Raw genomic sequence first — 26,726 nt, forward strand, 5'->3', positions numbered from 1 at the left:
CTAAGTTGGCACCAAATTTGACATTCATGGTATTTGGACAGATAATATATTTCTGTTAATGACTAGATTAGAAACTGTGATTGGCTCATTTGCTAATGCTTGAATGAAAAGACATTATTTTAAGTAGGCATATGTTGGTTATTTTAGTTTCAACTCTCATTTGAAATAACCCCCCAATATATGCAAGGTTAATCCTTTTCCATTGTTTTCTGTGTGCCCTCTGCCAGCATTACTTAGAGCCCCCAGTGAAACTGAGTGAGGCTCTAGGAAGATACGGACTTAAGACTGAAGATTTTTTTGTCTTGAAGCATGGAGAATCCAGATACCTCCATACTGACGATGAAAACTCTGAATGAATGTGAGCACGTGAGCTTTTAGTGAAAAAGGTATCCTCTAAGCTTCTAGGAAAGACTAAGAAATTCATGAATATTAGGATGTTTTACATTTGGAAACCACTTCTGTAAGTTTGTGTTGTATGTTTTGTGTGATGGCTTGCTTGCTACTCCAAATGCCAGTTCATATAAAGAAGAGTTCAGAGGTGGGTCATTTAAATACTGAATTGGCAGAGGGGAATTTGAATCCTGTCTCAATGGTAGAAGCATTGAAATGGAATTTTTTTTAAAGGATTATGCTTTAGTGGTAGAATTTGGAAGTTAGGAAAACTGATTTTAAAGTCTTCTTTCTGTTCTTCTGGTGAAGGGCCTTCTACAGGTTAAGTCTATCTACCTAGATGGTTTGAGGCTGCACATCTAAACTTCTAATTCACATTAGAGTAAGTGATGGAATGGACACCTACCTGCTTACAGCATTTCTTGTTGTTCTGTCCACATTAGCTTATATGCCAAATGTTGAATGATTTATTTTTTTAAGTATAAAACCACAGGAGATTGGGCTAAGTTACCATTTTTAAAGACATCATTGTTTCAAAGAGGAATAATATATTCTGTTGCACATCCCCAGTCCCCAAATCAGAAGCTGCCTGAGTTGGGCAGAGGAAGGGAGAGAGTGGTTATGAGGACATGATTGATGACATTTTCTATTTTTAATCTACAAGTCAGACCTGCTGAGCACAAAGATCACTGCAAGGAAATAGTATTTTACAAAGATAAATGCAGATCTTAAAATGTTAACAATTCCTTCTATATTCTCTTTTCTCTCCACCTACTCATCCCCCCCCCCCCCCGTTTCTTAGCTCCAACCCTCGATGTATCAATAAGATTTATAAATAATTTATGTTTTACATGATTCAGAGGTCTTATATTTTTATATTAAATGACCCATACGCACAATTCTGCTTTTACTAAGCTAGCACGGAATACTAGCAGTTTAAAAGTAGTTCTGGAAATTAGGTGACCTGAGTTTAGTCCCGTAAGGGCCCTGGGATTGCTTGATTGCTCTGAACATTCCTCAGAGCCAATGAGGTACATTAGAGGCCCATCCCATCTTCTTGCTCCCCAGTCTCAGTGAAATAAATTTCATTCGCAGAATAATCAAAGTAGGTTTTTTACAGCATATGCTACACGGGCACTATTCTGTTTATTTTCACATACACATCTATGCACGCCACCTGTTAGCCACTTAATTGGAATTTTAATCCTGCTTCCACCACGGTTTTCTGTGTATCCTGCCACAAGTCACCTACACTCACTGTGCCTCAGTTTCCTCATGTGCAACAAGAGGATAATTTTGACCTACCTCCAAAAAAATGTGAATAGTGATTTTTTAAAAAGCACTTTGAAAATATAAGGGAGAAAATTATTTCTTAAGACCTCACTGCCTACTAGAGATCTGAAAGCTAAAACTAGGCTCATGCTTTTGGTCGCGTATCGTTCCCATTGCAGATTCAAGCATCTGTACCTAGGACATGAAACACTGAGGATTAACAACTTCAGCTCATTTTGTAAATTTGGGGAGTAATAGCCAAAATAAATGTAAATGATCTTCATCAAAATTTAGCATTTTTTATCTTACAAAGATGCAAATCTGTCAGGGGGAAATGTGTATATAATGTGTGTGAATGTATGTGATTTGGAGGCACTAAAGCACAAAAAATTTCCCCGTAAGATAACCTTCAGGAAAACAAAAACTGAACCACCATAAACCTTTCACTCCGAAGGAACATTCTAGCAAGCAGATGGGAATGGAGAAGTTAGGTTGATGGTGGATTAGCTTTGGGGCCTGGTGCCCTGACACTGGCTGTGTTCACGCAGTCGCCCTCCTTCTGTTGCACGCTGCATTCAACGCGCATCTCTTGCCTCTGCTCTCTGAAGCAGACCAAGCTCATCTTAATTTGCTCCATGAATGGCCTTAACATCATTTCTGTATTCATGTGCACTGTGTAACCGCGGGGCTCTGAGCACTTTAAATTATGTTCTAGTTCCACTGAATTAGGCCTGCCTCCTCACAAGCTTTAATTTTTATTACCATTCACATTCTTTCTGTGTTGACATTTTGTTAAGTACATCGAGCTTCAGGTCTCCTTGTACAGTCTCGTTCTATTGAGTGATTTCCATTGTCTCACTTAGCTACATTTGTACGTTTATGTACAAAACAAAACCAAATTTTGAAAAGCCAGATGCACTCTTTAGCCTCTATTCATTCTAACCTCTGCGGTAATACCTTTTACTCGATCTTATTTGATCAGTTTTATTTTGCTCTTTGATTGGCACCCATTCGAACATGTGAGATTTGATTGAGGATTCCTTCTCCTGGGGAACCCCTTGATGTTCCTCCCTGCCTGGAGGGTGGGATCACCCAGTGGGGGGCAATCCTGAGAAAAGCCAAGATATGCCATGATCTGCACCAACCTAGATCCGTTTGTGTATTTTCACATTTCAGACCTAATGCTCTGATCTCCAGGAAATGGGATGATCTAGTCAAACTAAAAACAGAGGAAAGAAGATGCGGGGTTTTAGAATCGAGTGCTGCCAAAGCACATTAAAGCCAAATCCTAGTTTTTATCATGTGCACACTTTGATTTTCACTAACGAAGGCAGATTTTTAAAAAATTCATTATAAAGAAATGTGCCTTTCAGGGAATTAGTACTTTTATTCATCAGTGATGCAAACCTAAGTAGTGTTCTTAGCATATACACATTACTGCTATAGCCACCTGGGAACTTCCATGTTTTCACCTTAATACTGAATCCTTTTTCTACTATAAAAGTAATTCTTCCAAGTTTGATTTCTATATTGGGATAAGCCTGAAAATACACATTTTTCTGTTTGAGGATCTGTGACTTCCTATGGAAATCCACATATTTACGAATGAACTTAAAGTACTCGTACGGCTTTGCCTTAACTACCTGGAGTAGGAAAACTTCTGCTTGCATACTGGTTTACTTAATACTAAGCATGGTGATGGTTATGAACTTGAACATTATAAAACCTGGCTGAATGGAAATCTATTAATAAGTTGTTACAATAGCTTATGGAATAAAAATTTACAATATGTGAAAATCTCTAAAATATGGATGAAAATAAAGTACTATCAAGAGAAAATGTGTATGAACTCTTTTCCTTTTTATTTAAAAAATTATAAAACTTATGCTCATAGTAAAATTCAGACAATTGAAGGGTAAACATAGAAAAGACCTTTCCTCAGTCCCATCTTGGTATCATTCTAGAAAATATTCTCTCTGGATGGAAGCATAAATTGTTCATTTAAAAAACACATGCCTATTTCATGGATGCCTTTCCACATGAGCACATTCAGACTTGCTTATTTCTTCTAAGATTAGGTAAGTGACTTAACCAGTTGCCTGTGGATGGACATTTGATTATACACGGCATCTTCACAGGCTGGTGTACTGAGTGGGAGTGGTAAGGACGGGGAGAGTTTTCACCAACTCAGACTAAACTCTAATGCTGGGAACAGACTTCTGGAAGCATGTGGTATGGCTGGGCTGGGGGGTGGCCTCAAAGGCTCAGGAACTCTACCACGAGAACAAGGTCATTCCTGCGGCAGCCCCGACGAACTAATTAATCACACACTAATGGGGTCTCAGACAAGTAACTGCACATCACTTCTAAGGGCAGGTTAGCTTACACGTAAAAAAGAAAACCGTCGTGTCACGTAGAGGAAATAATTGAAGTAAACTCCACAAACGGCAAAATAAAAAGACATGCTTTCAGAACAAGCTCTTCATTTGGTATCAATAAAATGGTTCAAAATAAACCAGAAGACCATGGCAAGTTATGTTGTGTTAATGTTGAAATGTTGTGTTAATGAGGAAATTACCATTTAAATTCAGCAGGTGAAAAGAATTTCAGCTCCCTTGGTAAGGAAGATGAAAAACAGGACCAATTAGAATTTTGGTAATACTGTTACCTTTTCCTTCACGTCTGCATCATGGTGATCAACTAAAGCTCTCATTTTCTGGGCACATTCTTCTCCGTATAACAGGAAAAACAGTGAACCTTTAGGGAAAGTAGGCTGCATGGCTGAACAGCCTTCTTTTTTGCAGCAGTTATTTATATTCTGAAATAGCGTAAGAACCCGAAGAAGGATCTCCTTTGCCACATGGCCGTCATAAAGGGAAAGAAATGATGAATCCACCTGAAATAGGAAACAATGACTATTATTTTTTAAATTTTTGAAAATATTTTTCATGTTTATTTTCCCACTTGAAAACTACACTGAATACATTTAAAAAAATCTTGTCATAGAAAATTATCCCTAAAATCACCTAACATAAATGTAAAATCTTAATGCACCCCTATACTGTATACCAATGGAAAAAAAGAGGCTTCATAGTTTTAGCTGAAAAATTCTGTTTTCTTAGAGTCCTAGATTGTAGTCATTTGGAAAAACACCCATATCCTTTTTAAGGTCCAAGTTTCCTCACGGGAGCTCATCAACTCCCCAGACATTTGCTGCCCACTGCACACTGTGGGCATGGGGCACATGGATGAGGTCACTGTCACAGGTTCCCTCCTTTACAGGAGTTGACGCCTGTTTGCTATCAGTACCGCCTTCGCTTTCTTCAGAACACTTATCACAGCTTTTAGTGATCTTGTTTTGTTACATATTTTTGTCTCTTCTCACAAGCTCCACGAGGACAGGCACCATGCCACGTGCGCCCACTGGTGTGTCCTGGCACTCAGCCCGGCATCTGGCACATCCTGGGGACTAGGTAGGTGAAGACTAGTGTTTCAGTGGATGTGAAGATACATGCGAACACAAGTAGGTCAAGTATAGGAGACGTGACGACATACTGGTACCCCAAAATGGACACGCAGAACGATTATAATTTATTATTGTCAGGGAGAACTTTTCCAAAATGATTTTTAAAAGGAAAATATGTTCATTACAGAAAATTTGGGAAATTCATATATAGGCAAAAAGAACCAAATTAAAAAAAAAATCTGTTAACATGTTGAGATAAATCTTTCTAGGCCAAATCTATATATTTGTATACTTACAAAACAAATATGTAAACTACTTACTTGGGCACCAAGTAGTCCTTCTGCCATGGCTGGATTTTCAGATAAATTCACAAGCAGCTTCAAAACTTGAACCTGAAATAAGAATAATACTGGTTTGTTTCAGACCAGCGAGCATGGATTTTCCCTTCCCGGCAAATCTCACTGCGGTCACATTCTAAAGTCCTGCCCGGGCTTCCGGGTCTGGCTCAAATCCTTTGCCCCACAGAGCCCTCTCTGCATGCCATCTTGTGAGGGCCTCTCTCCTCTTCCACACCTGGCGCACTCCGGGAGCACTTCTCACACAGCAGGCTTATTTAAACCTTACTTTTTCAAGTACATCGTCAGGGAAGAGATCCTGAATGTCTCATTGCCTACCCAACCCCCAACCCATGGTAATAAACTTAACATCTGTTACATAAATGAGCTTTATTATGATTACTGGTAAGTGAAATACGATCTTTGGAACAAAAAAAGAATCTCTCAAAGCTTGGTTTATTTCTATTTAAAGTATGAAAATCTTGGAGTTCAGTTACCAAGACTAGATAAAAATATGGCCCTTTTCTTTTTTAGTAGGTTACTATGAACCTTTGAGCTTATCTTTTTTTATATGAAAAATATGTTAAAATCTTTCAAATAGGCAGTGATAAAAATAATCAGCAAACAAATGTTAACTTCTAGCAGACTAGCTAGAATATCGGCATTCCCATCACTTATAACTGGTCAGTATAGACCCCCTGTCTGCAGGGGATACATTCCAAGACCCCCAGCACATGCCTAAAATCATGGACAGTATCAAACCCTATATATACTATGTTTTTTCCTATACATACATACCTAGGATAGTTTAATTTAGAAATTAGGCAAAGTAATAGATTATCAATAGTTAATAATAGAATTCCAGTAATGTGCTATAACAAGTGAATGTGATCTCTCAACATATCATTCGAATTTTAGTGTTTGCGAAGTGAGCACTCTCAGAGTATATTGTTCTGTGCTCATCCTTTTTTAATGTTTATTTTTGAGAGAGAGAGAGAAAGAGAGCAAGTGCAAGTGGGGAAGGAGCAGAGGGAGAGGGAGAATCCCACTGACAGTGCAGAGCCTGATGTGGGGCTCGAACTCACGAACCATGAGATCATGACCTGAGCCAAAGTCAAGAGTCGGATGCTTAACTGAGCGAGCCACCCAGGTGCCCCTAACCCTTCTTATGAGGTAAGGTGATAAAATGCCTGCGTGACAAAATGAAGTGAGGTGAATGACAGGCATTTTGATTATTTGGCTACTAGTGACGTTCTGATGGTAAGTCAGAAGGATCATCCACATCCCAAACGTGGTTGACAGCAGATAACGAACTACGGAAAGTGAAACCACAGATAAGGGGGGACTACTGTAAAAACATCATCAAATACAATTCCTATTTACAAACAACAGTCATATAAAGCTATACTTTGTAAAAGACACTTGAAATTACACAAAGTGAGGAGTGGCGAAGGTGCTCCCCACCAGACCTGGGAGGGAACCTACATCTTTATTTTAGAAGACTTTTTGGGTTTTTTTTTTGAGAGCACAAGCCAGGGAGGGGCAGAGCGAGGGGGACAGAGGATCTGAAGTGGGCTCTGCGCTGACAACAGCGAGCCAGATGTGGGGCCTGAACTCATGAACCATGAGAGATCAACACCTGAGCTGAAGTCGGAAGCTCAACCAACTGAGCCACCCAGGCGCCCAGGAGACTTTTTTTTTTTTTTTTTTTACATAGGCACTCTGTGTTTCTATAGAACATTTTGAAAAAGTGATAGAAAAGCACAAAGGAAAAGGAAATTCACCCATATTTCCGTGACTAGAAACAATCACTATTAAGTTTTGGTGTTTTCTTTCTGGTCTTTTTATATACCTATCCTATGTATGCACATATTCCTTTGATCATGTTGTACATACTAATTTGTTAAAGAGGATAAAAGGGTTTGCTTAATTTTATTTATCAACTATTTAAAAAATTTTTAAATGTTTATTTTGAAAGAGAGAGAATCCCAAGCAGGCTCCATGCTCAGCGTGGAGCCTGATCCCCCAACTGCAGACGACTGAGGCACCCAGGTGCCCCCACCACTGTGCTTTTATAAAAGACCTACATAATTAGTACCTGTTTCTCTATCCAAAAGAAATCCAAAGAGGATTTTCGCTTTTCCAAAAAAAAAAAGGCAAAAAATGAAAACAGGGTTGGGTGCTTGTTTTGCAGCCAGCATTAGTGGGGGCATCATGCACCCCAGGAGCTCCTCTCGGCGTCTCTGCATCAAGCAGCCATAGCTTTGAACTGTGCCTGTGAGCATCTGCGCTTTATCTTGATTTATTTTGTGCATCTGTGAGCAAGATATGTTCCACGCTATCAGAAAAGCCTGAGGTTTTTTTCTTGGGTCTGGGACCACTCAAAACTTTTTCCATATAAATTAATGCTAAGTGCTGCTTCGCGTCATGCCATTTTGGCTTACGAAAAGATTTACAGGAATGCCCTACTTTCAGATAGCAGGGGAGACCTGTGTTTGTATTTTGGTTTGAACCATGTTAAGCTCTTTCTCTTATCACATGTGCCCTCTTGTGGTGACTCCATGACATTTCTTTCAAGCCATTAGTTCTTTGCTCTCACTGGAGATTTAACAAACACAGGGTTTATTTATGTTAATCTTCCATTACTTATATTTGGTTAGGAATCACTGCTGTACCCAAAAGATTATTATAGGATGGTCAGATCTCTTATTAAAAATAAGATTTCCAGGGACGCCTGGGTGGCTCAAGCGGAGCAGCACTCTTGATCTTGGCTCAGGTCATGCCCTGCATTAGGCTCCATGCTGAGAGTGTGGAGCCTGCTTAAGATTCTCTCTGTCTCCCCACCCCTCTCCCCTACTCATGTGCTCTAAAAAATAAATGAGAGAAAAATTAAGTAAAAGATTTCTAAAAATAAGTTTTCATTTTGGTGGTTATTTACTAAGAAAATACCTAAAACGGGTACATTTTCTCACAAGTGGATTATTGTCCATTAGCAGCTCATTTGTAAGTTGGAACTTTGCATTCACTTTTTATGGAAAAATGATGTTATAATTGGGGTCAGGTTCCCAGACAGACCAAAAAAGCAAATTTTCTATCCCAGAAATGCTGTACTAGGCAATGGAATGGAAAAACAAAACAAAAATAGAACATACTATTGTGGTGTGAGTCACCTTCTAAAAAAGTCATAAAATATATTAAAACACAGACCATGTCTGAGACAGATCCATACAGCCCCAAGGCCAGACTCGCCTGGCTTGAAACTCAGCGTTTCTCCTGAGGTTTTGGGTAAAGCAGCTGCAGACTGGGGAGAGGAGAGATCTGTCCTATATTTGTGATGCTACTGGGAACAGGGAAGGGTTTCCATGGCGCCTCAGAGGCTGGAAGTTACCTTGCTCCCCTGGGGAAAGAGATTTCGATGGGTGCTTGTGTTTTGGAAACTGCGTATGAATGGAGCATACTGCAAAAATACTGCTAATAAGATTATTACATTTAATGTTCAGTGCCTTTGGGTAAATCTTAGACCAGATCCAAATAAGTCTGGCTACTGGCAAAGTGGAAAGTCTGGAACAAATTTTAAAAGGACTGTAGTGAGGCTCTCCTCATCACATTTGATAACCTCAGACATAAGGGTTATGATGATGTTGAATATTTGAGGTATGGCTTCAGTGATGTTGAATATCTGGGGTATGGCTTCACGTTTAGTCCTTCTAAAATGTTCATGTTTTTCTTTCAACCGTGCCAGAGAACACTGACCAATATAGTAAAACGCTGATGAATGACCAACCCAACTAATCGGAACCTTTGATTAGTCTACCTTCTGTTTTTATGCTGTTTCTCAAAGAATGGCACTTGAGAAAAATGCCCACTAATATGAGGGGTTTACCCAAGTTACTTTCATGGGGTGTTTCCTGAGATCCTACTTAATTCAGGTTAGTCTCTGTTACCTCCTACCATCTACACAACTGGTCAAAATCAAGCACCGAGACATCTATTACTAATTTAAAAGTGGTTTTCAAAAGATTTTTCAGCAAATAATGTCTAAATCAAAAAAATGTTTCTAACCCCAGGCTAAGCAAAAATTCAATTAACCAGCATTAACTCAGAGACTCATTTTACTCAATTATGTATAATTATACCTGGTGGTGGGGGGAGCCACCCATGTCACCTCAGTAAAAGGCAAACTGGTTTTCAGAAAATCAAACAAATGTCAATCTATGGATAAGTGAAATAACAGATTTTCACAAATTAATTTTAAAATTGAATATTTGGGGATAAACATAATTAACTTTCTTGGGTCCATGAAAAGCCTTTTAATAAACTTTCAATTCCAGGGACGCCTGGGTGGCTCAGTCAGTTAAGTGTCTGACTTCGTCTCAGGTCATGATCTCACAGCTCATGGGTTCAAGCCCCGCATCAGGCTCTGTGCTGACAGCTCAGAGCCTGGAGCCTGCTTTGGATTCTGTGTCTCCCTCTCTCTCTGCCTCTCCCCCGCTTGCACTCTGTCTCTCTCTCAAAATTAAACAAACATTAAAAAAAATAAAAATAAATAAAAAACCTTCAATCCCAGTCTTAATAAACTTGATGCAATAGTTCCTTGCACTTCAAGTCATAACCGTTTCATTCGTACCTTGGTACTTCCGTTTCCTGTAAGCAACACATGGAACAGGTCTGTAATGTAATTGTGAAGCATGTGCTGGTGGTCGTTTGTAACTGTCATGTTTGTTAACAATCTCAGTCCAGCCAGCTGCACAGCAGAGTCCAGGGGACCAGAGAGGACATCCTTACAAACTTGATTGATGTATACCTAGGGGGAAAGAAGTGAGCATCTTAATTCTCCAAAAGTCTGTCTGTTAAATAGTAACTTTTCTGCCCAGTGGAGCAGGGCAGTTGTTCAAGATGAGACTGGCTCCTCAGAAAAGACATTTCTATCCAGCCCTTGAACTTGGGCAACTTTTTTGATTTTTAAAGCTACCTTTGGGCAGCTTTTTTGTTAATGCTAGGCACTGTGCGAGCATTTTACAAATATACCTGACTTAATCCAGAAGAGGATGGCCATTTTACAGATAAGGACAAGTCCTCAAGAAACTTGGATCCCCAGCCCAATATCAAGCCAGCTGGTAGGGGAGCAATGTCCAATTCCAGAGAACATGCTCTCAACACCAGTGGTCTCTCAATTATTGGGGGCCTCCCAACTCAGTCTACCTTTCTGTGTTAACTGGTCTAGGCACACTAGGACCAAGGAGGAAGACATGTCTGGCCATTTGGCATCAAGGTAAGTATCTTAACAATAGGACCCTATCCTTACGAAGTAAAGAATAGAGGAAACAGTGAAAGAATTTTTCTCTAGGGTTAGTTCTATCAAAAGGAGAGGGAAAACTCTCTTTGGCCCAGTTTTCTTATTTACCTAGTTTATGCATACGAATTCCTCCTTCCTGATACTGTTAACTGCCACTGGCAAAACAAAATGCAAACAGTACAGGAGTACTATTTCACACATGACAGAATTGAACCCACCGGTGATGGAAAGTTTTCTGAAACTGTTTTCTATTTCTGGCCAGGATCTTTCCAGCTTGGAAAAACTAGGTCTCACAGATAATTACTATTCACCTAACTAAAAACTCCACCAGAAGTTCTAACTGCCAAAGAAAAAAAAAATTCCTAATATGAAATGCTAAGAAATTACCAATTGTCCCATAAGCCAATTCTAAGTTTTTTAAAAAACCGAAGGTATCCATGGTACCATAGAAACTAGAGTAATGGCAGTAAAGTAAAGAGAGACTAGATTTTTAGTCTTGTTTCAGATCTGATATAAGTCACCTGGCTCTCTTTGGCCAGAATTTCATCACATACCTACCCATCCTTAGAAAAAAAAAAGGGGGGGGGACATTTCTTTAGCTCTTTATAAATCATATATCTTCATAAGAGGCTGATGTCTTTCAAAGCATTTCCTAAAATGCATTGAGCATTTTTCTTTTTTTTAATGTTTATTTATTTTTGAGAGAGCGCACAAGCAGGGAAGGGGCAGAGAGAGAGAGACTATCAGCATGGAGCCTGACCTGGGGCTCAAACTTGTGAACCACAAGATCATGACCTCACCCGAAGTCAGATGCTTAACCAATTAAGCCACCCAGGTGCCCCAATATTATTTTCTCCGAGTCTTTTCACCGGTTCAATTTTAGAAACAAGATCACCAGATGGGCCACATTGGTTATTCCTGGAGCTGCGCCCACCTCCCCTTGCTCCTTTTTCTTGGAATTCCCTCCCTCCCCAACTCTGCTTCTAGAAACCAGACATTCTTCAGAGCCAGGTTGTATTCTACCTTTTACAAAACTTTTGGATGAGATCTCGTCCTTCTATGTACTCAACAATGTTTTACTTACATTTTTCCTTTAAGTACTTCATGTTCTGCCCTGCATCATGCCTGTTTATGGAGTTGCCTTCTCTCTCCTAGCTTTCTTAAAGCAAGAGTTAATTGTGTTCATTTCTAAACTCTGTACCACAAAGTAGGAGCTCAATGAATGCTGAAAAAACAGAAGTTCCTAATTTATTTTATCTTTCTGCTGATATTACCAGACTCTGACCAGTTTCCTTTACACACTTGGATTAAAACCAACCCCAGGAGCGCCTGGGTGGCCCAGCTGGTTGAGCGTCTGACTTCAGCTCAGGTCATGATCTCACGGCTAGTGAGTTCAAGCCCCACGTCGGGCTCTGGTGCTGACAGCTTGGAGCCTGGAGCCTGCTTCGGATTCTGTGTCTCCCTCTCTCTCTGCCCCTAATGCACTAGCATTCTGTCTCTCAAAAATAAATAGGGGCGCCCGGGTGGCGCAGTCAGTTAAGCGTCCGACTTTAGCCAGGTCACGATCTCGCGGTCCGTGAGTTCGAGCCCCGCGTCAGGCTCTGGGCTGATGGCTCAGAGCCTGGAGCCTGTTTCCGATTCTGTGTCTCCCTCTCTCTCTGCCCCTCCCCCGTTCATGCTCTGTCTCTCTCTGTCCCAAAAATAAATAAACGTTGAAAAAAAAATTTTTTTTTAAAAAAAATAAATAAATAAACATTAAAAAAAAAAAACGAACCCCAAACTCAAAAGCATAAGGCACCTCTTACTGCCTGGTTCAGATTCCTCCTTCCTCTGCCTTATTCTCCGTAAAAAATGGGCAGAGGACCCGAATACATATTTTTCCAAAAGATACACATACGGTCAATAGATAAATGAAAAGATGCTCAATATCACTAATCTTCTGGGAAATCACTAATCTTCTGGGAAATACAAATCAAAACCACAGTGAGGTCATATCTCATACCCAGAATGGCTACTGTCCAAAAAAAAAAAAAAAAAAAAAAAAAAAAAAAGTCTTGGCAAGATGTGGAGAAAAGGGAATCCTGTGCACTGCTGGTGGGAATGTAAATGGTACAGCCACTATGGAACGCAGTATGGAGAGTCCTCCAAATATTAAATAGACAACCACCATACGATCTAGCAATTCCAGTTCTGGGCATTTATCTGAAAACGGCAAAAAGAATAATTTGAAAAGACATATGTACCCACTATGTTCACTGCAGCATTATTCTTAACAGCCAAAACACAGAAATAACCTGTGGTGACAGGTGCATGAATAAAGCACATGTGGTCTATATACAATCGAATATTATTCAGCCATAAAAAGGAAGGAAATCCTGCCATTAGCAACCAATGGATAGACCTTGAGAACATTATGCTAAGTGACATGACAGAAAAAGACAAATACTGAAGGGATCTTTTATATGTGGAATCTAAAAAAGCTGAACTCACAGAATTAGAGTAGTGTGGTGGTTACCAGGGGCTAAGGGATGAAGGAAATGGGGAGATTTTGGTCAAAAGGCACAAGCTTCTAGGTATAAGATGAGTAAGTTCTGGGAGCTAATGGATAACAGGGTGACTATACTGTATTATATACTTGAAAGGTGCTGAGAGAGTAGATCTTAAATGTTCTCACCACACACACACACAAAAGGTAATTAATTATGTGAGGTGATGGAGGTCCTAGGTAACACCATAGAAGACTCACACATTTGTGATTTCAGCTAACTTACCTTTATCTTCACTTGATTTTCAACATTCACACTCAGGTTATTCAGTGCATTTAAAGCCTTCTCTTTAATACTGTGGTTGGGATTATTGATTTTGCTTCCAATGATTGGAATACCACCCAATTCACGAATAATGACCTAAGAGGGAAAAAAACGAGGACCATCACTTCAATATGCACCCCCTTCATCAAACTTTTTGCATCTACAAATACAAATAAAAATTAATGACTCTTTGGGAATACCTTTCCTATGCACAATCTGTATTTCTTATTTTACTTATTTATTTATTGTTGAGAGAGAGTGAGACAGACAGAGGGTCCAAAGCAGGCTCTGTGCTGAGAGCGGAGAGCCCAGTGCAGGGCTCAAACCCACGAACCGCGAGATCACAACCTGAGCTGAAGTCGGAATCTTAACTGACTGAACCACCCAGGTACCCTTGTAATTCTTATTTAAAAAAAAATTATTAAATTTTATTAAAATTAAATTTCCATAATTTTATAGGTAAGAAAATAGATTGGAAATAAATTACGATACATAGTTATTTAAAAACTATAGCTTGGAGATATACAATGATTTGCAGAGCTACTTAAATGATCTCAAAGCAATTTACAAATGATTTTCCTCTGAAATAAGTTCTGGGACTTTCCTATTATAGGCAAATTTGGAAAAGTATTATGCTTTGCTAAACTGTATTCTTTGGAACACAAATCCCTCAAGATATTAATAGATGTTCCATTAAGAAAAAAAAAAAAGGTTTCATGGTTAAGTTTGAGAAACTCTGTGTATATTAAGTGCAAACATTTCTTTATTGTGAAGCATTCATATATTCATCATGTGCACCAGGAATCTCCAAGAGGGGACCATTCAATATAATATTTCCATGAACTGTACACAAAATAGAGGGAAGAGTGGGGTCAGAGGAAACACCTATCAACACCTGGAAGACTTGGGAGTTCCACGCAATTTGGGAAATGATACCCAAATTTCTGAAGAAATAATAATCTGGGGGATTTCTCACCATCAGTTGCAACACTATGCTACTACTATGCACCTTTGTCCTCAACATTAAAAGATGCATTAACTGCGTCTATTCTTACAAGAAAAGTAAGCTGAACATTACTCCTGTTGGGCCAAAACATGCCCTTCTATGAGAAAAAGAACAAAAGAGTATCTTGCCATCATCCATTTTTTACCAAAAGCCCCAAGCCCTACTCTACTGTCCAGAGTGGGCTCAGCACTGGGAGAAAAAGAAACCCCCTGTGCAATCCAGGTTCTTCCCAAAGAACTGCAATTACTAGAAAACAGATTTTTGTTTTAACTCTCCTACTAAAGTAGATGAAGGCACTGTAATTTACGACCAGGGGCACCAACTTCCATTAGCCAAGAAAACACTTGTTCAAGCAGTGGTTACAGACACACTCTTTAAGCTACAGTTTGTTTCAGAGAGATATGAAACAATGGCATCAGAAACAGCACTATATAGGCATGCTAACAGTCACCATCTGTTGTTTTTGTTTGTGTGACGCTCCCCCCTGCCCGGGGGGCAGACAGAGCACCTCTTTTCTCCCATTTAGTCTCTGGTGGGACGGCTGGGCAAATGTGCTCACACCCACCACATCCATCCCCTGCTGTCTGGCCGTGAGATGCTCACGTGAGTCAAGCCTTGCTACCCGTGGCCCGGGGAGCCTTATTAGCACAGCACCTGACCCTGGCTGAGCAATTCCACCTTTCAGGGATGGAGGCTTGGGTGGCCAGTGGCTTTCTTTCCATCCTGTGAAGAAAACTTTCTTGTGGCCAAAGAGGTAAAAAACCAATATACAAAAAGAAGCAGGGATAAGCACAGCCAAAAGATGGAGGGAGGGAGAGCTCTGATAATGCATTCCGGAACCTTAAACGTTTCCACTTGTGCCTGAAGCCAGTGCTATTCTTGGATGTCCAAGTTAACTGAGCTCAGTATTTTCCTTTTTGGTTTAAAATAATTTAAGCTGGGGGCGCCTGGGTGGCTCAGTCATTTGAACGTCCCACTTTGGCTCAGGTCATGATCTCACGGTTCGTGGGTTCGAGCCCCGTGTCAGGCTCTGTGCTAACAACTCAGCCTGGAACCTGCTTCGGATTCTGTGTCTCTCTCTCTCTCTGTCCCTCCCCCACTCATGCTGTCTCAGTCTCTCTCTCTCTAAAAAATAAATATTAAAAAAATTTTTTTAAATAATTAAAAGATGGGTTCTGTCACTTGCAACTGAAAGAATATGAGTAATGAACAAATATTTTTTATATCTCCCTATAAATCTCAAAAGTTTTACAGTAAACCTTATGCTGGAAAAAACTTGACTGAAATAGACTGTAAATTCAACATAGTTTTCATGACAAAGTTAATGAAAGGCATTAAAAACCATTCCAATTTTTTTTTTTTTTTTTTACTTTTTCTCCGTGGGAGTAATAGAGAGAAGGTAACATTCAAATTGAGCTAGAGAGACTTAGTGTTACCAAGTCGCTATTGGTAGAAGGTAACATTGGTTGGTGGTTGTTAGCAATCAAGGGCCCACCTGCATCAGAACCACCCCCACGAGACTTACATATAATAGAAGGCATGTACTTCAATGTTAGATGCTTTCACTTTTCAACTACAACAAGGTTGAGTTTCAAATAATTAAAAAAGCCATGCAATATTAAATGTGGTGTAGATAACATTTATCTACTAACCAACGTGATGCCTGTGATGAACTTCAAGGGGACCTCAAATCCCAGTAACACTATGTCACTATTAGGATGTGCTTTTCAGGAGCAAACATTATGCTGGAGGGATATATCCCCACACCGTGTATATGAGGAAAGTGAGGCTCTGGGATTAAGTACCTTATCAGGGTCACAATTACTGCTAGGGTGTAAGAATGGGAGGCACCCATTCTGAGACTAGATACTTACCTGGTTAGCTGAAAAGGCTGCATTGTTACCCAGAGTGACCAAAGCTCTTTCGATAATAATAGGATCATCAGTGGACTCAAGCAGGTAGAGGAGTTTCTGAAGCTGGTCAACATTTAGTATATCATCGTATGAACCATCAGTTAAATCTTCTGCAGAAGAACAAAGTTATTTAAAACTCTTTAAAATCAATAGATTAAAGGATTTTTATTTTTATTATTTTGAGAAAGAAGAAAGTGAGGGGAGGGAGGGAGGGAGGGAATCTTAAGCAGGCTCCACGCCCAGTGTGGAGCCTGACATGGGGCTCAATCCCACAACCCTGGGATCATGATCCGAGACAAAATCAAGAGTCAGATGCCTAACCGACTGAAACCCCCCCTCCAAGTGCCCCTAGATAATATTTTTAAACAATATTGAATGCATACTCTGATGCCAGGCACAGTTTTAAGCATGTCATCTACTTTATCTCATTTAATGTTCCAGTAACCTTTGGAAGAAGATACCATTATAATTCTCAATTTACAGATGGTAAACTGAGGCTTACAGACATTAAGAAATTAGCCAATGGTCACTTGGTATTTCTTTCTTAGTAAGGCACTGCATGCTGAAACATTTTCTATTTCTTTTAAAAATCAGGTACACCTGTCCAATGGAACACTTGCCTAGAGGCATAGATTATTGAAGGAAAAGGGTTTGCATTAAGCAGATGTTTTCTGATCACAAGAGTACCTCAGGCTGGAGACAAAGTTATGGGAGTAAGCCAATCATGCTGCTAGTGCGGCATTTTTGTTTGGTTGGGATTCTAGATGCTAGAATAACAGTCTTGCTGGGGGCAAGGACAAAAGCAAAGCTCTTGTTTTGAGTAGAGCTAGAACAGCTGAATACTGGATCTGGTCAGTGACTTTTAGAATTTATAGCTCTATCTTAAAAAAAACCCCACAACTATATTTACAGAAATTACCACAGGAAGAATAGAAACCATTTTATAACACCATCATTGTGTGTTCGTTCCTGAAAAATGAACCTATGATTACAGGTTAGACAGTAGACATGTCCACAATTCACTGCCAGGGGAGGGGCAGCCTACAATAGTTGCTATATGATGTCATATCTGTGCCTTTAAAAAAATATATTTATTTTGAAAGAGAAAGAGAGGGAGACGGAGGATCCAAAGCAGCCTCTATGCTGATAGGACAGAGCCCGATGCGGGGTTTGAACTCATGAACTATGAGATCATGACCGGAGCAGAAGTTGGAAGCTTAACTGAGCCACCCAGAAGCCCCTGTGCCTTTTTGTTTTTAAAATATATACCAAATTATTAAAGGTGGTTATCTTTGGGTGTTGGATTTTGAATGACTTGTTTTCTATCCTGTGCTTAGGAATACTTTTTTTTTCTTTTTCCCAATAAATATGTATCACTCCTGTAATGAAAATTAAGTACAGTAAAACCTTGGATTGCAAGTAACTTGTTCTGAGAGTGTTCTGCAAGATGAGCAAACATTTCTAATACATTCTAACTTGATAAAAGAGCAATGTCTTGCAATGCAAGCAGTATGTGATGCCGAATGTCACATGATCACAACTGAGCCAATGGTGTTCTCCCTCTCTCACTGCAGGATTGTGGGTGATCATCTCCCATGTTCAGATGCTCAGCCTCAGGCTGCGGTGTTTGGCAGAAATCAGTGAATTTTCAGAACACTGGAAGGTGCTCACAACTGGCACTAGTGTATTTTTTGTCGCTTCAAAGCGCCTGTGGACAGTCCTTCACTTTTCCGTATTAAGAGTAAGCTTAGGAATGCTTGCTTCATTCTAGGTCAGGCTGCCTGCAGATCTAGACCCTGTCCTCTGCTGCCTTACATTGCCGGTTACATTAAATACAGTATATGACCAGAGTTTATTAATACTGTACTATAGTCAACATCCATGCGAGCGTATACAATGGCCCCATGCAGAAAAAGGTCGGAAAAAAGGTGGTAAGGAGATGATTACTTTTGAAGAAGGAAATCTCACACTGAGAAGTATGAATGAGGTGTGCAAGTGGCCAAAATTCAAGAAGTCAAAATTCAAGAGGTGGCTGAGATTTTATAAGAAGTCGATGTCTGCATCTCGCCTGCAGAGGAGGAGGAGGAGAAAGAGGCAGAGGAATCCCTCACTTCAAATGAAATTAGGGAGATATGTCAAATGTGGGAAACTGCAAAATTTTGTAGAAAATCACCACACACATAAGGCTGTAGCAGTGTGAGCAATGAATCTGTTTAACGACAATGCAATGTCACATTTCCGCGAAATCCTCAAAAGGAGGCAAAAGCAAGTGTCATTGGCTAGGTTCCTTGTTAAAGTTGCATGAAAAAAAGATTCTACAGAGCCAGTAGACAGCAGTGACTCCGTTAGTGATCGTGAAAGTCATTCTCCACAGTAATCCTCCTCTCATCTCCCTCACACCAGCCACGAAGGTTGTCAAAGGTAAGTGCAGGTTAATTAATGTTTCTTTATATTTTGTATTTTATTATTTTGCATTATATTACAGTATTGTAATCATTTTTATATGAATATTTTTCGGTTGTAGAATGAATCATCTGAGTTTCCATTATTCCTTATGGGCAAATTCTCTTTGATATACAAATGCTTTGGATAAAAGCATGTTTCCAGAACGAATTATGCTCTCAAACCAAGGTTTTATATACTGTATAATGTCACATATATAGAATCTAAAAACAAACAAAAAATGAGTTAATCAATAGAGATTGGGGTTGCTGGGGGCAGGCGAAGGGGGAGTGTAAAATGGATGAAGGTGGTCAGAGTACAAACTGAGTTTAAGATAAATCAGTCTTAGGCATGTAATGTACAGCTTGGTGACTACAGTTAGCAATACTGTATCGTATACTTGAAAGTTGCTAAGAGAGTACATCTTAAAAGTTCTCATCTGAACAAAAAAATCTGTAACTTTCTGAGGTGAGAGATGTTAACTAAACTTACTGTGACTGTTCGGCAATATGTACAAATACATAAATCAAATACATCAAATTGAATCAAATACATACATATCAAATCATTATACTGTATACCTATCACTAGTACAAAGTTACATGTGAATTATATCTCAATTAAAACAAAAAAGATCATCTTCTGAAATCTAAGGTTGATGCTAAAAAAATGGGTACTTCTCAAGTCTTCTTCAAAAATAAAGGTGAGTAGCTTCAGGAAGAAGGGGCCATGAGCAACTTATTTTGTAAATTGCCTGACCTAAGGTAATGGTGACTTTGGAAACTGGTAAAATTAAGTTTAAAAGTAACACTATCCACGTTTACCAGGTTAAGAAGGTATCTGAAGTCCAGGCCACCAGACCAATTACCTATATGGAAATCTCTCAAGGACAACAAATTAGGCTGTAAGTAAAGGTAAATAAAGATCTTTAAAAAAAATTGTTTTCCTTTGTGCCAAAAGGAAATACACTTTCCCTCTACTCTGTTTTCTTAAGAGTGTTTCCTTGAGCAAAGTGGTAAAGCTGACCCCGGAACAAGGCAGGCGTTAGGAATGCCAATGCCTGAGAAGTTGAAAATCCATGTATAACTTTGGACTCCCCAAAACTTAACTATTAACAACCTGCCATTAACTGGAAGCCTTACCGAAAACAGTCATTTAACATATATTCTGTATGCTCTAGGTCTTATATGCTGGATTCTCATAATAAAATAAAGAAAATCATAAGAAAAATACATTTTCAGAATTGTACATATATTTACTGAAGAAAATCTGCTTGTAAGTAAACCTGCACAGTTCAAACCCTGGTTGTTCAAGAGTCAGCTATAACTGTAAATCCTCTGTCTCTTTGACATTAATGAACATCTTTTTAAAGGCTAAGTAACCCTCTTGTCAGTTTACAATGCAACAAAGTGTTTCTTAGAGGCTTTGGGACTATCTTTTTGAAATGTAAGCATCAAGAAAGATGAAGCCCTGATCTCTGAGTTTAGCCTTGGCACCTGGCTCCCTGTTGTCACCTCCTGTTTATCCTAAAGATACTGAGAAGTCTTATTTTTCCTCTGGATAAAGGCAATTAGCTAACACAAATAGCCACCCCAATTACTAGTGAATATACGATGAACTATGTGTAGCAAATGGTGTTGTCAAGTCCGCTTAAGGACATGTTAATCTTGCGAACAGGCAGGTAATATGAAATAGATTTTTATCTGCCTGGGTACATAAAAGAGTGAGCACTCTTTTTCAATCCCATTAGCAGATGGCCTGTGACGACTCGGCAATCTAGTTTAATGCTTATTCAACAATAAAACTCTTTAGTTCTTTTGTCTATTTGTAGAGAGGAATTTCTTAGTTGGTAGTTTTACTTTTAATTATTTCTGTAACAGCGTCCATGACCTGAAATATTCCTCCAGAACATTCAGCAAATCCTCAGAATCCCGAATGCACCAATCAACTTTTGGATGGCAATTTAACCACACACTTGCTCACCAGGAGGGTACCCTCCCATGCGGACAACTGTTTCAACTGATATATACACCTGTGTCTGTACTTCCAGGATCTCTCTGCAACTTTGTGTATGAACCAGTGACATCAAGGTACCTCCCCTCTGAGGCTGGGCCGAATGCAGGCAGAGATAATCCTCAAGGGTTCCTTCTTCCAGGGCAAGTCCAAGCACAATTTCATCATCTACCGCTCCAAGGCCAGCAAAACCCGGGCCACGGTAGGGACAATCCCTTTGGTAACACAGAGTCCGGGAGCAAGCTTTAACGTGAGGAATAATCGACATGCTTTTGAGAAACCTAATCAACCCTCCGCTGTGACGCCGCACTCAGGCAGGAAAATCGGGGCAACTTTTCATCCCACGATTTTGAACCAAATGGAGGCAAGGGGCGGCTCAGAACCCTACCCGCACCCAGTCAAGCGGACGATCCGCCCTCTGCACCTGTGGTTCTCGACCTTGTACTTCTCACGAATCTCCCTCCCGCTCTCCCTCCTCTAGCTCGGCTCCTTTCTCTGCAAAAACGGGAGAGCCACGAGCCCCAGCAGTCTTCAACCCGCACCCTCGGGATAACACCGAGGCCCCGCCGGCCGTCCCCGGCCACCTGCTGGGCACCCCTGCGGCCTCACCTGCGGAGCGCGAGGGGTGCAGCCTAAGCCCGCGGTCTCCTTGCCGCTGGCCCCGCATGAGCTTGTAAATGCAGTAGCAGGCGCCGGCCCCGAGGACCAGGCCCGCCGCCACCCAGCCCACGTGCCGGGAGCGGCCCATGCTACAGCTGGGGCTGAGGCGCAGCGCTGGGCCTGGCGCGGGAGGCTCCGAAGCAAGCGGGCCCCGCCGCCACCCCACCGCCAGCCGAAGGGCGAGAAAGGAAATGGGGCTTGAGCTCCGCCTCCCGGAAACGGCCCTGCTAAAATAGTAAAACCGCCCACTCCGGCCCCCAAGCGTCCAGGCCGCTCGGCAGAGGCGGGGCGGGGGGCAGGGATATGTGAAGGGCCGCAAGGACTGCGCGTCCCCCAGGGGGCGCACTGGGGTCCGCCGCTGTCCGGAGGCGGGCTTGCCCTCGCTTCGGCCCGGGCCCCGCCCCACCAGGGCCGAAGCCCGCCTCCCTCCCGGCTGCCCCGGGCGGTAGGGGCGTGGAACTTCGGGTGCAGCCCCGGCCCCTCCCCCCCACCTCTCCCGCGGTTGCCGGGGCAACGCCGGGACGCGCTAGCCCTAAGCTCGGGCTCCGCGCCTGGTACGCGGGGCGCGGAAAGCAGGCGGGGAGTTTCAGTGGGGCCTGTGGTCATGGCCTCGCTACGCACTGCCAACTCCCGGCTGAGGAACTACTTCAAAGAGAACTACATTCCTCAGGTCTGCGAGGTACTGGAGCCACGTGGCGGCGGAGTTACCAGAGGGGAGAAACCGAAGATAGCCGGCAGGAGCTGGGGTTTAGCCGCAGAGGGAGCGGAGGGATTCAGGGGCGGAATGGGCCAGGATGAGGTTAGCCTTGAGCAGGCTGGAGATCTGGGCTGAAGATACAGATCAGAAAGGAGAGGACAGAGGGAGGTGATGGTGGCTGAAAGGGGGGAATGGGTGACCTAACTCGGGGAGAAAGAGTACAGAGTCCTGGGGCAGAAACCCCAAACTCCAAACTTTAAGGTTTGGGCGCATGGGGCGCGAGAGGGGCCTGAGGACAAGAGAAGTGCGAAAGCAGTGCCCTAGAAACAGAGGAGGAACATCCGAAGAGTGTGGCTTTATGAAGAGAGAGGGCAATAGTGCCACCTAAGGTGAGGTATAGTGGATTTGGCACACGGTGAGCCTGGGGTTTCAATGGAGTGGTGAAGGCAGAAGATAGAGACCTCTCGACGGAAGGTAGCCGGCCCTTTGTGAGGGGAAAGACCCCACCACCGGGATTGCCTTAAACAGCAAGACTGTTCCCTACCCCCACCATTATAGCAGGAAGGGAGGAAGGAGGACAGGAGAGGGGTGGATAGGTTTTGTAGTTTTGGGGGTAAGAAGCCAAGAAAGTTCTCTGGTGACTTCCATTTTCTCTACAAATATTTGGTAAGATATTTGCTAAGAATTATGTGTTTGGGTGGAGTTGGAGGCTGCAGAAGGGGTTTTGAGCAGAAATAAAGTATGTGGAGAATGATGGGGAGAGAGGTCTAGCTAGGGAAGGAAAGAACCAGGCAGTATTGAGAGCCCTGCTTGGGATAATAACTCCTATACAGTTGGGAGTGCAATTTGGTACAGCCTTTTTGGATGGTAATGTAGACATATTGTTGATCAAACATTTCATTTCTAGGGATCCACTCTAGAGGTATACTTTCACGTGTACCCAGAAAGCTGTCCAAGGATATTCATTATAGTGAAAATCATAAAGAACTTATATATGAATGAGAGAATGGGCTAGTATATAAAGTATATGTGTACGTTTTCAAAAGAAAAGCCCTCCAAGACACATTTAAAAAGAAGGGGAAAAAAATGCAAGTTGTCCCAGAAGTGTCTACAATTGACTCTACTCATATATTTATGTGTCCATATCTATCTACAGTTAAAACAATAACGCATGCATAGAACATATTGCAACACTATTGACAGCAAATGTTTGTTTTAGGAGAGAACCCTAATTTTTTGTTCTATATAGATCTGTATTGTTTTAGTTTTTTTCTGATGAGTTTGATTCATGTTTTACTTCAATTATATTTAAAAATATCTGGAGAGCATGGTACTCATCTTCCCCATTGTGTGATTTTTCTTAAGCAGCAGTCAGTAAACCACATGTAGATACAGAAATAAGAGTTGATTTCAACCAGGATAGGTGTTTGCCAGGCATATAGTATGGAAGGGCAATGGCAAAGGAACTAAGCTCTTCAGAGTGCCTAATGGGCCAAGGAACTGGGTGGGAAATGAGAGTAGGATGTGAGATTGATCTATGGGCAGAAAGTGAAGGTTCCTAAGGAGTGAAGAGGTGTAAAGGGAGTAATTGAGTGAGGGAACTGGAAAAGTAGGAGGTAGGGATCAGGAAGTGGAATATTTGTATTTAAGATTTAGGTCAGAGTGATGACTCAGTCCAGGTTGGCTGTGGAGTAGGTAGCAGAAGTGGACTTGAGTTGAGGGTCAGGGAACATCAGGGAAGTGATAGCCTCTCCTCATCTTGCTCCCCACTTTCCATAACACTCAGAAGCTGCCAGAGTAATCCCTGGCTCCTCCTTTGGGTGAAAGCATCCTTTGCTCACCAGCCTACCAGGTTGCTTTGCTCCCAGAAGAAAGAGGCCCTCAGAAGTGCCCTTGGCCTAAGGTGACATTCTCATGACTCTCAGGAGTCCTTCACTCACTTCTGCTACCATGTTACCAATAGGCGCAAGAGAGCAGTTTTCTGGGGGCTCACACTCCCACCTTAACCTGGTTAACCCACTAACCCCAGGAGACTATCAGGATAAATCTCATTGTGCCTTATATTCCTGCACAGCTATTCATCTAATCCAATTTGCCAGGACTGGCTATTTTCCAAAACCCATCTTCTACAAGCTTTGGAATGTGTATACACACCACACACACACACACACACACACACACACACACACACATATACACACACATATTATCATGGATTCCCTGTGTATTTAACCTCTTCTGAACTTCACCTACCTATCCTAAATAAAACCTGGATATCATTTCCCTGAAAACCCTCGCATGGAGGCTGATTTAAAACAAACAAAACAAACAAAACAAAACAAAACAAAACAACACCCCTGCTTCACTTACTGGGCTACTGATTCTAATTGATGACGGTTTTCATCAGTTTTAGAAAATTGTGGATCATTTCAAACAATGCTTCTACCCAATTCTCTCTACTCCTTCTGGGACTCCAATCATAAATATGTTAGGTTTGGGTTTTTTGTTCTGTTTTGTTTTTTTCCCTATTTTTCTCTTTGTACTTGTTTGGATATTTTTCACTGATTGTCTTTAAGTTTATTGATTCCGTTTTATGCTGTGTCCAGTCTACTGTTAAATATATCAAATGAGTTTTTAATTTCAAACAGTGTGTTTTCCAGTTTTAGAATGTCAGTCTTTTTTTATACATTCCAATCAAAATTCTGCATCTTTTCATCCATTTTGTCTACCATTTCCTGCTTTCATTAATATGTTGTTATTTTAAAATCATTGTTAACATGAACAACTTAGAAGTCTCACGGAATGGGGTGATTGTTGAAACTGGGTTATGGGTACACAGGGGTTCATTATACTCTTGTTTACTTTCTCTGTGTTTGAAGTTTTCTATAATAAGAAGTTACAAGAGAGTAATGGCTGGGTGTTTTTTCTCATAATGTATGTAGCTAGGGATGGATGGAATAATAGGTTTCATTTGGCTGTATAGTCATTTTCTATTTGCTGTATCAATTATCCATTGCTATGTAATACAACTATAAAACTTAGTGACTTAAAACAGCAGGAATCGTTTTGTTTGCTCAAAAATCTGAATTCTGATAAGGTTTTTCAGTTTTTCTCTGCTCCATGTGGTACCATCTGGGGTGATGGACAGGGGTTAAAGGTCCACTTTTATTTTTTAATTTAATTTAATTTAATTTAATTTAATTTAATTTAATTTAATTTAATTTAGTGTGTGTGTGTGTGTGTGTGTGTGTGTGTGTGTGTTTGCCACTGTGCAGACTGTCCCCAGCAAGCCCATGGGCATAGAGACTTTCTCTGAGTACCTGCCTCCAAGCCATTATTGCCGTGGGACAGGAGACAATGATGGCCCTTGAAGTTATCAAGGCAGTAGATAAGAAGTCATCCCCTGCCAGCAAGGTCCCAAGTCAACGGTATTGAAGCATGTCCTCTAAGATCCACTTTTAAGATGGTTTGCTCACATGCCTGGCCAGCTGGTGCTGGGTGTTGGCTGGGAGTTCAGCTACGTCTGTGAGCTGGGAGGCTTGGTTTCTCCATATGGGCCTCTTCATGAGATGCTTGGACGCCCGCACAGTATGGTGGCTCAGTTCTAAGAGCAAATGTTTCTAAAGAGAACCAGGTATGTTCAATTCAAGTTAGTTAGGTAACTTATTTTTTTTGAGCAACAGATTAGGCTCTTGACACCAGCCAGCCTTTTTTTCTTAGGGGATGGTAAGTGTGGTAAGCTAAGGAGGGTACATTAGACCATTCCATCAGCAAATATTTGCTGGGCATCTACCATGTGTTAGTAGAAAATACCTCAATGGCTTTAGCCACTTGCAGCTGTGAATTTGAAGCTGTTTCTAGCCCAAACTTTTCTCCTGCATTCTCTGTGCATTTGTCTATTTGGGTGTCCTATAAATACATACATTAAAGAAGTAAAAATAAATAGGTGAAGTTAATTTAAAAATTGTTAATGCTTATTTATTTTTGAGAGAGATTGTGAGTGGAAGAGGTGCAGAGAGAGCTGGGACAGAGGATCTGAAGCAGAGAGCCTGATGCAGGGCTCGACCCACAAACTGTGGGATCCTGACCTGCGCTGAAGTCAGACACTCAGCTGACTGAGCTAGCTCTGGTGAAGTTAATTTTAATATATTTTAGAAAAACAATCTGTCCAGAATATCATCATTTCAACATGGACTCAATGTGAAATCACATTATGTCTTAGAATTGGATGTGTATTTTACACTTACGTCCCATCTCAATTTGGACCACCATGTCTGAAGTACTCAATAGCCATGTGTAAATAGTAGCTACTATGTTGGACAATGCAGGTCTAGAATATATTTACATATTTAATAAATCAAGGAAAATTACCTCTGACCCAGAAGTGATCACTGTGTCTCTAAGAAGTTTGTTCTTTTCAAGAGCA

The 26,726-nt window shown here is 41.0% G+C and overlaps 3 protein-coding genes across 7 annotated transcripts in view; 2 read left to right on the forward strand and 1 right to left on the reverse strand.

Moving 5' to 3' along the window:
• NAPEPLD (N-acyl phosphatidylethanolamine phospholipase D) overlaps positions 1-3,501 on the forward strand; it is a 46,000-nt gene extending 42,499 nt beyond the window's left edge. For 3 of the 5 annotated variants that reach the window (XM_030307810.1, XM_030307808.1, XM_030307809.2), the window contains exon 5: positions 228-3,501. In XM_030307810.1, the coding sequence (XP_030163670.1) occupies positions 228-356 (129 nt within the window). In that variant the 3' untranslated portion in view covers positions 357-3,501. The remainder of the gene's footprint in view (positions 1-227) is intronic. The other 2 variants (XM_030307813.1, XM_030307811.1) reach the window with 2 other exon arrangements.
• On the reverse strand, positions 3,502-21,781 carry ARMC10 (armadillo repeat containing 10). Its single transcript, XM_030307814.1, has 6 exons — positions 21,553-21,781; positions 16,450-16,598; positions 13,531-13,665; positions 10,091-10,267; positions 5,449-5,520; positions 3,502-4,558 (listed from the first exon to the last, which is right to left on the reverse strand). The coding sequence occupies exons 1-6, from the start codon at positions 21,689-21,691 to the stop codon at positions 4,307-4,309; spliced, it is 924 nt and encodes a 307-aa protein (XP_030163674.1). The 5' UTR covers positions 21,692-21,781; the 3' UTR covers positions 3,502-4,306.
• Positions 21,782-22,187: 406 nt separating this feature from the next.
• Positions 22,188-26,726, forward strand: part of FBXL13 (F-box and leucine rich repeat protein 13) — a 212,635-nt gene continuing 208,096 nt past the window's right edge. The window contains exon 1 of the mRNA XM_030307806.1: positions 22,188-22,282. Within this exon, the coding sequence (XP_030163666.1) occupies positions 22,208-22,282 (75 nt within the window). The 5' untranslated portion in view covers positions 22,188-22,207. The remainder of the gene's footprint in view (positions 22,283-26,726) is intronic.

Source organism: Lynx canadensis, chromosome A2 (assembly GCF_007474595.2).
Source record: "Lynx canadensis isolate LIC74 chromosome A2, mLynCan4.pri.v2, whole genome shotgun sequence".
Taxonomy (NCBI): Eukaryota; Metazoa; Chordata; class Mammalia; order Carnivora; family Felidae; genus Lynx; species Lynx canadensis.